The sequence below is a fragment of the Lissotriton helveticus genome, chromosome 6, assembly GCF_964261635.1.
Source record: "Lissotriton helveticus chromosome 6, aLisHel1.1, whole genome shotgun sequence".
Classification (NCBI taxonomy): domain Eukaryota; kingdom Metazoa; phylum Chordata; class Amphibia; order Caudata; family Salamandridae; genus Lissotriton; species Lissotriton helveticus.
The window spans coordinates 1,924,094,646-1,924,111,427 of record NC_136067.1 but is presented as its reverse complement, the minus strand read 5'-3'; the positions used below and the strand labels follow the sequence as shown (position 1 = coordinate 1,924,111,427).

General features: G+C 48.7%; 1 protein-coding gene across 2 annotated transcripts in view; it reads right to left on the bottom strand.

The window, feature by feature from the left end:
* Positions 1 to 16,782, bottom strand: part of KIF13B (kinesin family member 13B) — a 701,202-nt gene that overhangs the window by 432,809 nt on the left and 251,611 nt on the right. For both annotated transcript variants that reach the window (XM_078649880.1, XM_078649879.1), the window contains 2 exons: positions 15,075 to 15,135; positions 1,753 to 1,845 (listed from right to left, as the gene is read on the bottom strand). In XM_078649880.1, the coding sequence (XP_078506006.1) occupies positions 1,753 to 1,845; positions 15,075 to 15,135 (154 nt within the window). The remainder of the gene's footprint in view (positions 1 to 1,752; positions 1,846 to 15,074; positions 15,136 to 16,782) is intronic.

Below are 16,782 nucleotides of genomic sequence, written 5' to 3'. Positions count from 1 at the left end.
AGCAGGGGAAGAGGATAGTTAATGCCTTTTTAATGTCCAATGAATGTCAGCAAATAAAGCTTGCTGAGCTTTCGTGTGAAATTGGCTATCAGGAGGATGAAATGCTTCACCCTGTGTCATTTTATTAGCATATAAAGTTTGCCAACAACCTGCAGAAGCCTTTTGGTGAAATCTGCCAACTTTCCCTCTCTAGCTATAAACCCCAGTACAGTGGGACAATTTAGCATTTGGATTGTAAACAGTTTTAAAGAATAGAACACCTGTAAACATCGATTATGCAATTCGATGAGCGTTTTGCTTGCAAGTCCAATTCTTGCAAACCAGATTTTTTTGGTAACCCCCTTGCACGAAGGTACCTACAGAGATAGGAAGCAGTGATCATGAAACTGCTGCACATCAGAGATCCTAGTTCGTGAGTTAAAGCAAGATCTGTTTGGTGCTACCACAACACCCGCCACTCTGCTACCTGCAGGCGGTGCCTAAGCTTTTGGACTTACGGTTGTAGCAATTAAACAAAAAAAAAAAGTATGTATCGGAGCACTCAATCATTTATACCAGAAATCAAAATGTACCTGAAATTTAACTCAGTTGAGCACTTTTTGTCACCATATCTATTTATTAAATGTTGCGAGATACATACTTCAACACACAGTGTAGTACAGTTTCAATAGGCAGGCATCAGTACAGTATATCAGTGATTTATCCCAGGGCGACTCTACTGCGCCATAACCAGTGCGCAATTAATATCACCAGGAGGCAGGGACCCTTTAATCGCAACCTAAAAAAGTAACCTTAACAAAAAACTAACAATGGTGTCATGGAGGACCTGTGTGTATAACGGGTAGTAGCAGACGCGCACGAGGCGCCATCCGGGTCGCTTGTTGCATCTGTATATGGCAGCCCACACAAACCTCCACACACTTGTGTCGGGACGCAAGTGAGGCAAGGGGGCTTCGGGCAGGGGAAGGAGAAGGCCAGGGCACCGTAGAGCAGGCACAGATGTAGCAACCACATTGTGTCCCTCCTTCCGACACTATAACCAACAGTCCAACATCCGTAACTCAGTTGAGCATTTAATGCTGGTTCATGTATTCCTTAGGGTAATTACACATCGCTACAGCCAACACGCGTTTAGTCATTCAAGGAAGTTAGAATAGATGACAAATTGGAAATTGTCATGGACTTTAGCCATTACGTTGGCATCCTACGGTAGTGAATGGTAGGGGGGTGTTCTTGCGTTGCCCAAAAAAGAGTCTATGAATGCGATGATAACAGCGATGGCGCATTAGTGACATAGTTCCTCCTTAGTCAGAATGCGCAAATAAAGCAATGAAGGGGTTTAACATTTCTGTAAAGGATACTCTGCACTCCATAAGCCCCAGAGAAAAGTACAAGGTGGAGGCTATGATAAGCCTATATCATCTGTTTGTTCCAAAGATCGGGCATGTATAGCGCCCTACACTTGAGCATTATAAGACGAGGATAAAAGTTGAATCACCTTTTTGTGTTATTAGAATAAAACTCAACACCTGACCTATTTAGTAACTTCCAGCATGGACCAAGTTGGGCCATTTCTAAAATATAAATGGACTATGCTTATTAGTAGCAACCACCAAGAATAGGCATTCTAGAATGTTCATTAGTTTGATATTGGCACCTGGGGTTGTGAGGCCTACTGTGACATCATTTGCCGGATACCCTTGGGAATCCCAGGGATTCTGCCCAATCATATTACTTATTAACAGTACTTACCAGTCTGTCCATAGGCAAAGATACAGGCGTTGTAACCCTCGAAGGCATTTTGAAGAATGTTCTCCCCAAGGCACTGAAAAACAACATCTTGACCTAAAAGGCAACAGGTATAAGAGGTTAGACAATATGAACTGCAGGCACAGACATTTTAGGTTACAAAAAAGCATCATCATGCCCCAATACTTTTAAGGGGACAGGTAAGAAAACATTATTTAAACAAAACTGTAAATACTTTTAACTAGTTGAGGAAAGTGAAGATTTGCAAACCAAATCGGTTTTGCTGTCACTAGCAGACCTCTGCGCGTTTGTTCCTTCCCCATGATCCGTTTTTCAAACCTTGATTGGAATTTTTCCTCATTAATTATGTCTACTACTTGTATTTTAGTCCCTCAATCTGCAAACCTTATATTCACCACAAATGTCATGTTATCCTACCATAGTTTATAAGGAACTAATCACTCTTAAATCTACCACCAGATAGATGCGTCTTAAACCAGACGCCAACATTTCAGAAAACAATCATATGAGCCCACTTTCAAGGTCACCTGAAGGTTTGGAAGGGATATGAGATGGAAAGTTTGTGGTGAACTTGGGTCTATTGAGTGATTCCAGCTTTGTCCAGACTACACCTCTTCATAGCCGACAAGCAGGAGGGTTTCATCTCATCTAAAGGGTTCCTCAGACAAGACCTTGAAATAAGCAGTCGCCCCTTCCTACAGGTCTAATTTTAATCTGTGTAACTGCGGTTATCGGGATCACTTCTCTGGCAGACTTATCAGCAAATGTCCTCCACTGGCAGACTTATCAGCAAATGTCCTCCATTCCTTGTGCTTCATCTGTTCGCCCCACACAGCAGTTTCTGAATCCCACGCGATTAACATCAGTGGCTCTTCATCCTCTGGCTCAGGATTTTGTGATAAGTAATGCGCCTGAAACATGGTCAGTCCTCTCTTCTGACTAGGGCTAGCATTCCTGGGGATGAAGATCTACCAAAGTTGGCCGGCCCTTCCACTTTGTTCACAAAATGGAGGAGGATGCTGACTACAACCCTGCTGGGAACCTTCACGCTTTTCTTGAGAAGCAACCACGGTGTCACCACTCCCCTCCATGGCAACAGCTGTCAACTCTATCTCCTTATTTGTAGCGCAGAGCCCTACGAGCCCTCTAATTTAGTCTCCATGGAAGACCCTCATTTCTTTAGGACCATTATTTGGAACCAGGATATGGAAAACTCTGCAATAGCCTCTGCCACAGCCGCATCACAGATGCAGACGTGATGATACAAAAACACAAAAGCAACATCCCGGCACGCAAAAGTCAGGGTATCATTTACATTTACCACATTGTCAGACGAAGAGCACAAATCATTTGAGAAAACAGAGTGTGAGCAGAATGTAGAATGGGACTTTATTACATATGAAAAGGCAATTCCTCAAAACAGAAAGGAGGGTGGAGTCAGTGGAGAATTTACAGTTATACAGAGTATTCACCAGAAAGACCCATACTGAAGGTTTGTCGTTTGTTCTCCAGATGGGTGCTTCTAATCACAAATTACTCACTTTTTGCATCAATACCAAAGCAGGACCCCTACAAAGGTAGTGAAGCCGAGGGTGGAATTTACACTAGGAAGTCAGGCAAGATCAAGCAGGTAAAATGGCCCTCACTGTGTACTTGTGAGTTGACAAAATAATGCCTGGTGAAGAAACGGACAGACCCCATGGGCAGATGTCCAACACCAGAATGCCCTCTCGCCACAGTCATTGTAGGAGGCCTCGACCCTGGTGGAATGGGGACGCAGTCCTTCGGGGGCTCCTTCCTGGCCACAGAACAGCTTGGCACAAAGAACAATATGTAATGGTCTGTACCTCTACATTGACTGTACTGCATTCTGCTGCTATATCGCTAGCTCAGAACGACTGAAATATGTTCAATAAATACATCTGGATAAAGTCAGTCTCCAGACGGTCTTCACTTTCCTAAAATGCACTAGCTGACAAAGAGTTGGTCGCACACCCAGTGCTCCTTAGTCCTATCAATGTAGAAGACACACGCCTGCTCGGGATCCAATCAAGTGAGTCTTTCCTCCTCCTTAGAGGGATGCGGCAGAAAGAAGAACGCCGGCAGCGGGATGGACTGTAATACATGGAAGGAAGGTACCACCTTCGGGAGAATGGATGCCAGAGTCCAAAGCACCAACCTGTCATTACAAGTGCCGCGTGACACACACAGTTAACTCAGGGGCTCCAAACAACTAGCAACTTGGCGTAATATCCATTAACTTGGGGTCTGATTAGAATCCGCCTGAAGGAATACCTGGGGTACTACGGATTGGTCCCTAAAGATCCCCTAAGATATGATGAAATAGGAGGGGAACCAGTCATTCCCATATTGTTTCCCTTAGTTAATCCTCATTTTATTTACGGTATCTGACCTGCAGTAGAAGACTTAGGGTTTCCATCTACTCTCAGCACTCGAAGTCTACTGGTGAAATGCAGGGAGTAACTCCTACTGACACCCACTGGATCTATAAAGGCCCCCGCGTCCACTTCCTTCTGTACTATTGGCGCCCCGGCCCATTCCTCCAGGTCAGCTGTCCTTGCATGTATTCACTTCTTACCTCTATGCATGGCCTCCTTACTTCCACTATGTGCCCAAAATTCATGCAATACATTAATTATTTCGACCGCCACACTTTAGAGGAAAAAACAGAAAAGAGCAAAACATCTTTGTGAAACGTGATTTCCCACTCCATCGCATTGACCCATTATTCCTACGTGAACTAATGCTTTCCCATTAAATGTGGGGTTTTGCACAGATACAGCGTCGGGGGCGCTGTGATCTCACAACCAAAGCTGAGCTCCGCATACAATAGAAATGCGCTTCCCACAGGACACAGGCCTGCATCGACCCACAGGGCACAGGCCTGCATCGACCCACAGGGCACAGGCCTGCATCGACCCACAGGGCACAGGCCTGCATCGACTCAGCTCTGCAGCTAGCCATGAAGAGCGCGCCGTGTAATCGTCGACGGAATCTGCAGGCTCGTCGCTTCTACAGGAGGGCGCGCTCAGGTGAACCCAGGAAGCGCGAGGCGCAGCAAACCCGCCTGGGGTGACCGACAGACTGACTGACCCGTGTCCTAGACCGGTTAATGGACCGTGACAGGAGCGCCAACAAGTGTAAACAGCCTGTTTGTCATCGGATGCCATGAAGAGAGACTGAGCAGGGGGAGAAAGTATTGCATTGCATGAGGAGAAGACCACACAGAAGTGGGTCTGGGGTACAGGCGGAAACAAGCATTGGAAATGCATTAGGTCTTGCATTTGTTTCGAGCTAATAGCATTATAAATAGCAATGTTTTATCCCTAAGTGTTATGGAGTATGGGGTGTGCAGTGGTATTTTATGAGTTGCATTGTATCAGTTAGTTGTGGTATCGTGTGAAGGGGATTTCTGTAGTGTAATTATGTGGTATGGTGGATAGTAATTATGTGGTACTGAGTGTAGTGGAATTATGTGGAGTGGGATTGTGTGTTATATAGTGTAATTATACGGAAGGGCAACTTGTTCTTTGAAGCTGTTTTTAGGTCTCGCCTAGACGAAAGCAAAAAGCGAAGCTTTTTGCTGTCTGGCGAGACTACTTATGTCGCCGCTTTGCCGGGGAATGTGGACAGCACAGCAGACTGTCACGAGCGTCTCCTGCTGGAGATTGCACCTCGTGAGCGCGCACGTCGTCACTCACGCATGCGCACAAACAAAGGCATCCACACACTGCATATACACACACGCACCCCCCCTTAAACATACACACGCGCACACAGACAGACAGACGCATGCACAAACACACTCAAACAGACACACACACGCGTACACCCCACCCCCACTCACCCCACCCCCACTCACCCCTCCTCTCACTTAACTTACCTGTTCTGGCGGTGCACGGCGGCGGCTCCTTCTCCCGGGTGGCGGTAGCGCTTTGCGGGGCTCTCTCACCACATGAGAGCCCCGCCTTACCCATGCGCCCGGCCGCTCTTCACCCGGTCCCCCATCTCGGGACCGGGACTCAATGCGGAGCCTTCGTGGCTCCTCGGGCAGCTCGCTCTCGGCGCGATGGGGCGGGACTTCCGGTTGGGGCCGCGCTGGCATTGGCCGGCTTCCCAACCGCTTCCGGGTCGTCGCGGGCAGCGCGGCGGCCCGGCACAGCCATGATGCGTATGTTTTTTTTCAGTCGGTGTCGACGCAAGGGTTGCCCGGGGCTGCACAGAGCGGTCCATTGGCCACAGATTGGGGCCATTTGGCGCCTCCGAGAGGCAGTCTGCTCTTGGGTTCGAGAGATGCCTTGGTGCAACGTGCGTCCACTGCAAAGCTCTGTGGCAAGAGTTCCATATATGCGACAACAACACAGTGGGATAATGCACCGCGGGCTGAGATCTCTGCAAATTTCAGCGCATTTTTTCTGATCTCATGAAAGTGGCCAAGGTGGTTAGTGGACCGTTTGCTTTACTTGTTTATTTTGTAACTTGTGTTTCATGTGTTCTGATTCAAGTAATGCTGGTCTGTGCGCACAGCATACGTTGCCTACAAGTCAAGGGTTCTAGCATGACGATAGCTGTAGGGTTAATGCACCGGTTGCGGAGCTATGTGAATAAAATGTAGCCACAGGTTCCAGTTAGAGTAAAGAAGATTTGTGAGTGAATACGCCATGGCGGTAAATAACCTGCAAATGGCAGATTCCACCCCAGTAACATTACTGTTTCGAAATAATAAGAGCTACAGGGCTCGATGCACTGGATGAGCTAAGATACAGGCCGCAGGTTCAAATACCAGTAAGATAGCGGATGGGGTAAATGCACCTGTAGCAGAGATACTTAAGCAAACCCACAGGTTACAGCTTCATACCAGTAAAATACCTGAATTGATAAATGCACGTGCTGCAGTTGTCTTCAAGCTAACCCGTAGGTCACAAATTACAATTCCAGTAAGATAGCGGAGGGGATACATGCACCTATAGCAGAGATATTTAAGCTAACCCACAGGTTACAAGTTCCAATGCCAGTAAGATGCCTGAGGGGTAAATGCAGCTGTTGCATTATTCTGTGTGTAACCCACGTCGGGATAACACACCCAGTGAGAATGCTCGGTGAGTTAATATTTCCACTGCAGAGCTCCGAGTAGTCTTGAGCTATTGACGTTGAAAATAACAATGCCTTTTATTTTCGTTTTAAAAGATAAATAAAAGACATTGTCATTTACAATGCCAATAGCTTAAACTTGTGTAACTGCGAGACCTATTGCATTGCAAATGCTTGTTTTAAAGGACACTGACAAAAGCCAATCAGAATCTGGAGGTGGGCTGTAAGAAGTGGGACTAGCATGTTTGCCATGATTTTTAGACACATTCTGAGGTGGTTCTTTGGAAGAAAACCCCAATCAAGAAGACAATCAGCCATCAATCTAAAAATCAGATGCAAATACAAGACTGTTTCCACGGTGACCCACTCCTTAAACAACCACCACTCTAAGAAGGACCTCAAGCGGAGTGTCCTTGAACATGTGATCCAGAGAAGAAGAGATGGGCCCCTTGAAAAGACATTAGAGAGACAGGAAGCCAGGTTGAGTTTGAAACAGCACAGTGCACAATGCACTGAATGAATGCAAGAGCATACTCTAACAATCTTCTGCATTACCCCAAGCTCACCATAATGAACCGCTCAAATGAACCAATATTTACAAAGATAATAATAATCCTAATGCCCAACAGTCTCCTCCACATGAATGAAATCAAACAGAATAATGTGCGCAGAATGTGTCCATAAGCATATGCCAGGCATGCAGGACTTAAACACATGAGGATCAGTTTCACAACATACTGAATCTTCCTTTAGTATTCACCGCATTGCTTACAATGGGGCACCCCTCACCAGTATTTCAGTTCGGTGTCGCACAACCACTGAAACAGGAACAGTTGGCAGACAATATCAAAACTAAGGATCAAAGACGGGGAAGTGAGCCAATATTAGTTGCAACGCACACAGACACTCTGCAGCCCTAGACAGAACTGTATAGCAGAAGACACTTGCAGCCTAATACTTTGCCGCAGCTAAAAGGGTTTTGAGGAAAATCAGATAATGGCGCTCTGCCTGGGGTATACGTTAAGTTCCCTGAGGAGATGGGTTCTGATGGGTGGCGCGTAAAGAGCGAACGGATTAACCCAAAAACCGTTCCAAGACAATCCAAGATTACCACAAACTGAAAACAGCAAAGCTCTCGCAGCCACAATGACAGTGTAAATTGGAAGAAAAAAACAGTTGCAATACATAGGAAAGAAAGCAGCAGATCTCTGTGTTCAAGTTCTTTCAATGAAATTTAATGGGATCCAAGCTCAGCCGACACGTGTTTCATCGTGTTAAAGTGGAGTCAACACGACTCTTCAGGGCTATTAGATAGCTTCAGGCATCCACGGTTGGATGCGCGATTTGACCAAAGTTGATATGGTATCCAGAGAAATTGGCGAGTATGCCAAAATGTTTAAGCGATCACGACCCTGGTTCCGGGTTTTACAAATGTATCTTGCACCAGTAGGGTGAAAATAAACAAACAAAATGTTGCTCGTCTGAATTCGAGGAGACTATGCACGTGTGTGTGACAAAGCCGTACCGGGAGGGGACTCGACAGTGGACAAGTGGATTCTGAGTGTGAGAATCTTCGTAGGTCGTTTAAAGGCTAAGTCTGATAGCCAGAGTCCCTCCTCCGTAGGTTCCCGGTCGCCGTGTTCCATGGACGGACTAATACTTTGCCGCCTTGGACATTAGGGTAGAGGACACCAGCCGCCAAAATGAACTATTCTTGTTCCCCAGGAAAAGCTATGCCCCTGTGCGAATGAGGGAAGGAGGCAGAGGTGGGAGAGGGAAGCCGGCAGAGGTGGGCGAGGGAAGCCGGCAGAGGTGGGAGAGGGAAGCCGGCAGAGGTGGGAGAGGGAAGCCGGCAGAGGTGGGCGAGGGAAGCCGGCAGAGGTGGGAGAGGGAAGCAGGCAGAGGTGGGAGAGGGAAGCAGGCAGAGGTGGGAGAGGGAAGCAGGCAGAGGTGGGAGAGGGAAGCAGGCACAGGTGGGAGAGGGAAGCTGGCACAGGTGGGAGCGGGAAGCAGGCAGAGGTGGGAGAGGGAAGCAGGCAGAGGTGGGAGAGGGAAGCCGGCACAGGTGGGAGCGGGAAGCCGGCACAGGTGGGAGAGGGAAGCTGGCACAGGTGGGAGAGGGAAGCTGGCACAGGTGGGAGAGGGAAGCAGGCAGAGGTGGGAGAGGGAAGCAGGCACAGGTGGGAGAGGGAAGCCGGCACAGGTGGGAGAGGGAAGCCGGCACAGGTGGGAGAGGGAAGCCGGCAGAGGTGGGAGAGGGAAGCCGGCAGAGGTGGGAGAGGGAAGCCGGCAGAGGTGGGAGAGGGAAGCCGGCAGAGGGGGAGAGGGAAGCCGGCAGAGGTGGGAGAGGGAAGCCGGCAGAGGTGGGAGAGGGAAGCCGGCAGAGGGGGAGAGGGAAGCAGGCAGAGGGGGAGAGGGAAGCCGGCAGAGGTGGGAGCGGGAAGCAGGCAGAGGTGGGAGAGGGAAGCAGGCAGAGGTGGGAGCTGGAAGCAGGCAGAGGAGGAGAGGGAAGCCGGCAGAGGAGGAGAGGGAAGCCGGCAGAGGTGGGAGAGGGAAGCCGGCAGAGGGGGAAAGGGAAGCCGGCAGAGGTGGGAGAGGGAAGCCGGCAGAGGGGGAAAGGGAAGCCGGCAGAGGTGGGAGAGGGAAGCCGGCAGAGGGGGAAAGGGAAGCCGGCAGAGGTGGGAGAGGGAAGCCGGCAGAGGTGGGAGAGGGAAGCCGGCAGAGGTGGGAGAGGGAAGCCGGCAGAGGTGGGACAGTGAGCAGGCATCAAAGGCAAGGTGAGGAGTCAGAGAAAGGGGAGAATAAAATGGGGAAGGAAAGAAATGCATACGGTGTAAAGGCAAAGAAAGGGATGCATGCACAAGAGAGGATTAGAGGAGACCAGGCAGAGAAATATGGCCAGAGATAGTAACATACCGGACAGGAGGAGGAGGAGAACAGGTAACGACAAGTAAAAATTAAGGGAACTTTGAGGGGGTCATCATCCTATGGTCATGCTAATGATGAGGTGTCAAGAAACTGTGAAACTATGCTATATGTAAAGGGGTAGACCACAAGGACAGTTATACTTCAAACTGAGAAGGGCCTCCAGGTGCTAAGATACAGAAAGACATGACCGACTTAAATAGCATAGTAGCAGATTATTGCTACTGTAAGGTTCTACGCCTTCATTTGGAAAGGACAACCAGAGGAAACGGGATCAAAGGCTCTCACCTATGCCACTGCCTTGATGAATGCTAGATGTGCAAGAGCCATGCCCAGACCTATCTGGATCACTGCCATGCACACACCTAGATGTGCCACTGCCAGCTGTCCCAGTGCCATGCCCACACCCTGCTGTGCCACCTCCAAGCTCACACCCTGCTGTGCTACCTCCATGCTCACACCCTATGCCACCTCCATGCTCACACCCTATGCCACCTCCATGCCCACACCCTGCTGTGCCACCTCCATACTCACACCCTGCTGTGCCACCTCCATGCTCACACCCTATGCCACCTCCATGCCCACATCCTGCTGTGCCACCTCCATACTCACACCCTATGCCACCTCCATGCTCACACCCTATGCCACCTCCATGCCCACATCCTGCTGTGCCACCTCCATGCTCACACCCTATGCCACCTCCATACTCACACCCTATGCCACTTCCATGCTCACATCCTGCTGTGCCACCTCCATACTCACACCCTATGCCACCTCCATGCTCACATCCTATGCCACCTCCATGCTCACATCCTATGCCACCTCCATGCTCACATCCTATGCCACCTCCATGCTCACACCCTATGCCACCTCCATGCTCACACCCTATGCCACCTCCATGCTCACACCCTATGCCACCTCCATGCTCACACCCTATGCCACCTCCATACTCACACACTATGCCACCTCCATGCTCACATCCTGCTGTGCCACCTCCATACTCACACCCTATGCCACCTCCATACTCACACCCTATGCCACCTCCATGCTCACATCCTGCTGTGCCACCTCCATACTCACACCCTATGCCACCTCCATGCTCACATCCTGCTGTGCCACCTCCATGCTCACACCCTGCTGTGCCACCTCCATGCTCACACCCTATGCCACCTCCATGCTCACACCCTATGCCACCTCCATGCTCACACCCTATGCCACCTCCATGCTCACACCCTATGCCACCTCCATGCTCACACCCTATGCCACCTCCATACTCACACCCCATGCCACCTCCATGCTCACATCCTGCTGTGCCACCTCCATACTCACACCCTATGCCACCTCCAAGCTCACACCCTGCTGTGCCACCTCCATGCTCACACCCTATGCCACCTCCATGCTCACACCCTATGCCACCTCCATGCCCACACCCTGCTGTGCCACCTCCATACTCACACCCTGCTGTGCAACCTCCATGCTCACACCCTATGCCACCTCCATGCCCACATCCTGCTGTGCCACCTCCATACTCACACCCTATGCCACCTCCATGCTCACACCCTATGCCACCTCCATGCCCACATCCTGCTGTGCCACCTCCATGCTCACACCCTATGCCACCTCCATACTCACACCCTATGCCACCTCCATGCTCACATCCTGCTGTGCCACCTCCATACTCACACCCTATGCCACCTCCATGCTCACATCCTGCTGTGCCACCTCCATGCTCACACCCTGCTGTGCCACCTCCATGCTCACACCCTGCTGTGCCACCTCCATGCTCACACCCTGCTGTGCCACCTCCATGCTCACACCCTGCTGTGCCACCTCCATGCTCACACCCTATGTCACCTCCATGCTCACACCCTGCTGTGCCACCTCCATGCTCACACCCTGCTGTGCCACCTCCATGCTCACACCCTGCTGTGCCACCTCCATGCTCACACCCTATGCCACCTCCATGCTCACACCCTATGCCACCTCCATGCTCACACCCTATGCCACCTCCATGCTCACACCCTGCTGTGCCACCTCCATGCTCACACCCTGCTGTGCCACCTCCATGCTCACACCCTGCTGTGCCACCTCCATGCTCACACCCTGCTGTGCCACCTCTATGCTCACACCCTGCTGTGCCACCTCCATGCTCACACCCTATGCCACCTCCATGCTCACACCCTATGCCACCTCCATGCTCACACCCTATGCCACCTCCATGCTCACACCCTGCTGTGTCACTGCTAGGCCAGATCCTGGCTGTATTACCAGCATGTTAACAACAACCCCCTTATGCCACTGCCATACCCACTGTTAGCTGTCTTACTAACCTCGCCACATTACTGCAAGTATTCTAAAATCCTGCCACTCCAAATTTACTGTGGGCTACTTTAACAATGCAAAATTCTAGTGGGTACCTTTGTGTCCAGTTTTTAGGCCTCGCCTGCAGCCAGTGTGCATGTGCTGTCAATTGGTGATAATCTATTTTGTCTTTAAAAAAACATAAAACCTCTAAAAAGGTGCTTTTTCTCCTCCTCTTACTTACCGTTTGTTGGCATAATTCTCCCTCTTCTTTGCTGCCCTTTAATTCGGCAGCACGTGCGAGGTGTCACTTCCTTTTTTTTGCGTGGAGCATGGACAAAGTACAGATTGATTTATCTTAATTAGTGTCCGTACGGTCCTCGCTCTGTGAGTGAGGTAAAATGTCTTCAATTTTTTGGCATTTTTATACAACAAGAACAGGACCGGACTCAAAGTTATTTGAGCACTTTACACGAGCACCAGTTACATTACGCAAGTTAACAATCATGGTTTTTAGACATGTGGTGATTAGGTGGTTTGCCCCAAGTGGTTTGCCCCAAATCACAGGATATTAAGCCAATGCCAAGAATTGAATCTGGTTCCCCAGATCCAAAGCCCGCAGCTCTGGCTGTAGCTCCACGTCCTTCTTACACACTCCCGCTCTAGTTTGCTTCTTAGGACTGCTTGCATCAGGTTAGGAAATAAGCATTGGCAAAGCCAATAGGTCGCATCCATGTGAGATCTATTGGCTTTGTCAATGATTTTTAGCCGTGTTGAAGAGCTGCCTACCCGCTATGCAGCATGTCTAAAATTGTAAAAAAACACAAAAAGAAAAAAGCGCTATGAAGCAGACAATGCTGGCTGTGTCAAAGCACCGTTTTTTTTTAACTTTCAAACATGCTGAACAGCAGACACAGCTGTACAACATGGCTCGAAAAACACACTATTGGCTTATTCAATGTATCTTTGCCATGTTGTACAATTGAGAGGCTGCTTCGTAAACTGGTTTAAAGTAAAATGTTCAAACAATAATGTAATCCCAGAGTATTTTGATGCATGCACTATTATAATTCAGATATTTTTTCCAATCACCGTGGTCAGCATTATTGAGTAGTCGCCTGATGTGTGTCACACTCAATGCTGATCAATAAACAGACTAAAATGTAACTGTCACAGCAGCTCTGTAGGTTGAAGACCTCTTATTATTTGGTGACATACATCAGCGATAATATTTAATGTTTCACCATTCACATGTAATGCATCGACTGAATGCAAATAACACAATCAACCTATTGATATTGGACAAAATAGGTAAATCTATTTTACCCTTAAATCCACTAATTACACATCAGACTACTTAACAGTGCCCGTAAGTTATAGCAGAACCCAAGTGACTTAAGACCCTCACAGACTTGTATCACCAACATAGCGACATATGGGCCTTTGTTACTTTTGTTAAAGAGTAATACAAGATAGCCAACGCGTTCAGGGTGATTTAGTCCCTCTTCTATTTTCATAGAGTTTCTTGTGGATCCAAGAGGGTCTCCCTCATAGGTTGTGATATTTTTCCTCCCCTCGGAATGACTTAAGCACGTGCTCCAGTGGGCTCTACAAGGTGGTCTAAGTCCCCTCCTCACCCCGGCCATCTTCTTCCTTTGTTCCACAACCACCCACTTCCTGAAACTTCAGTCACTGATTGATCATTAACTCTTTGGTACAGTTGGGTTCTGAGGGCCTCCTAGGGCTTGTCCTTTCCACCTCTTTACCCATTCATGCTTGTTCTCTGTGTTCACGGATCTGTCTTTGGCGCACATGTGCTTTTGCTGCTCAGGGAGGTCGTGGGCTCTCCACCACACAGCACCCCACGCCTGAACCAGCATCGAGTCTGATGTTTAGAAGCTCCGGTTCTCCAGGCCTCCATCCTGGTCCTGCACACTCAATGAGCTAAGCAGCTTCTGTTTGAGTGACGTTTTACTCTTCTGGATCCTTAATCATTGGTGCATCACTAACTTCCTGCTCTACAGTCACCATCTTGGCCAGACTCCAAACGCATCAGTCATATATCTAGACATCAAACAAAGCACTGACGGCCAACTCATTGGCAATGGGCTGTTCTGAGGAGAACTCACCAAGGTCTCCCCTTACTCTCCAACCTTGCTCATTCCTTTCAAACTGAAGTCCCTTCTCAGCCTGTCCTCTTCATGCCTAGACCTGCACAATCACCACATTCGTCTCACGAGGTTTGCGACACAATGCCCTATTCTTGTCAGGCTCTTGCAATTCTCCCAGGCATACAAGAGCTTGCCCTGCATGCAAACAAGGCATCCCCCCTGCATGACCACACAGGCATCATGACCAAGCATTCGCATCTCTATGGGAGATATTTGCACGTTTCCCTGAGCCATGATACAACAAGCACTCAGAGAGCCCAGATGTGTTGTAACGCGTTGCAGGAGGCTCCGATCATGTTCATATGTACACACCCAGACAGCCCACATGCACAGATGGCCGCACCAGCAGCAAAAGTAAGCTATATCAATATCATACCTATAACATAAGGTAGCGTACAGAATGGGTGAGCCCTCCAGTGTGTACACCCTCCTAGTGAGACTGCTCCCTTTGTTCCAGCTTCTACTTTGAACTAGACCAGTACTTGGTCTTGGTTGGAAAGTTTCTCAAACACAAGTGAACCTCCCATTGTGCTTTTGTTAGGCTGGGACCATTATGTGGACATGTACGTCATGTCGAAGTGACCTATGACAGAGCTAAGCACACCCAGGCACTAGGTGGGGAACAAATAGCAGGGACACCAGGTGCTTACAGGTATGTACACTGATGCTCGACGAGCAGCTGTCGGGCGAAGGGCGGAGCTTCCACCAGCTCACTGCAGACCAGGGCCAACAATAAAGAGCATTCAAAAGAGTTTAACAAACACTGCTATTCACATTCGAAAGAGTCAAGGTTACCTGCAAACTTGTCTTTAACATTCTCATCCATTGACCAGAAGCAGTGATCGTAGGCAAACACCTGTCGAAAAAGTGAGTACACGTTAGAGTAGGGCCTGCAGCTACATTTCAAGAATCTGAAGATTAGATGCACAAAACTGAAGTAACACTCTGAGAAATAACTCCCAGACTAGAGACTCGGAAATCAATAGAAAGAGCACAAGCCCAAGAAACAACCAACCGCTCCAACCACATGCGCAGACAACGGATGCTTAACACAACAACCTTTGGTTTTGTGAGGAAATACACTTGTTTTCACATGCATTGCTATCAACATTTATCCTGTACCGTCTTCACAATTAATGATGATTTCAATGTAGCCCAGTTTGTGTGTCTGACCCCTTTCAAATTCAACCAGAAAACAAACATCTGGCAGCATTTCTAGCCCTGTGCCCTTTCTTTCCCTAGGTAAGATGCACATGTACAAAGGCCACAGCCAATGCTCCTTCCAAAATACAGAGTCCACGTCACAGTTTTCAGTCTCCACCACAGCGACTAAACTCATGATGTACCCAGCCTAAAATGTCCCTTGCCCGAAGTGTTACTTACATTGATGTCCCTTGCACCCTGTATATAATCCACCTTGTGCCAGCAGCCAAAAAGACCACTTGAAAATGTTGCAAGCCCAAAATGCACTCTATGGCTGCACCTGGTACAAACCGTAGTTTGCAACTGCATGGGGTATAAAAGATAGCTTGCAGCTGCGTGGGGTATAAAACGTAGCTTGCAACAACTTGGGGTATAAAACGTAGCTTGAAGCAGCGTGGGGTATAAAACGAAGCTTGCAGCAGCGTGGGGTATAAAACGAAACTTGCAGCAGCGTGGGGTATAAAACGAAGCTTGCAGCAGCGTGGGGTATAAAACTAAGCTTGCCGCAGCGTGGGGTATAAAACGAAGCTTGCCGCAGCGTGGGGTATAAAACGAAGCTTGCCGCAGCGTGGGGTATAAAACTAAGCTTGCCGCAGCGTGGGGTATAAAACTAAGCTTGCCGCAGCGTGGGGTATAAAACGAAGCTTGCAGCAGCGTGGGGTATAAAACTAAGCTTGCCGCAGCGTGGGGTATAAAACTAAGCTTGCCGCAGCGTGGGGTATAAAACGAAGCTTGCAGCAGCGTGGGGTATAAAACACTGGTTGCCGCTGCATGGGGTATAAAACCTAGATTGCAACAGTGTGGGGTATAAAACTTTGCTTGCAGCTACATAGGCTATAAAAAGTAGCTTGAATTTTCAAGGGGTATAAAATGTAGCTTGAAGCCGTGTGTTCTCTAACGCATAGCTTGCAGCTGCGGGTATAAAATGTAGCGTGTAGCTGCGTGGGATATCAAACGTAGCTCGCAGCAGTGTGGGATATAAAAAGTAGCGTGCAGCTGCATGGGTATACAACATTGGTTTACAGCTGTGTGGGGTATAAAACATTGGTTTACAGCTGTGTGGGGTATAAAACATTGCTTGCAGCTGATTGGGGTATAAAACCTAGTTTACAACTCCATGGGGTATAAAACTTAGCTTGCAGCTGCGTGGGGTATAAATGGTTGCTTGCAGCTGCGTGGGGTATAAAAGGTTGCCTGCATCTGCATGGGTATAAACTATTGTTCACAGCTGTGTGGGGTATAAAATATGGCTTGTAGCTGATTGGGGTATAAAACCTAGTTTACAACTGCATGGGTTATA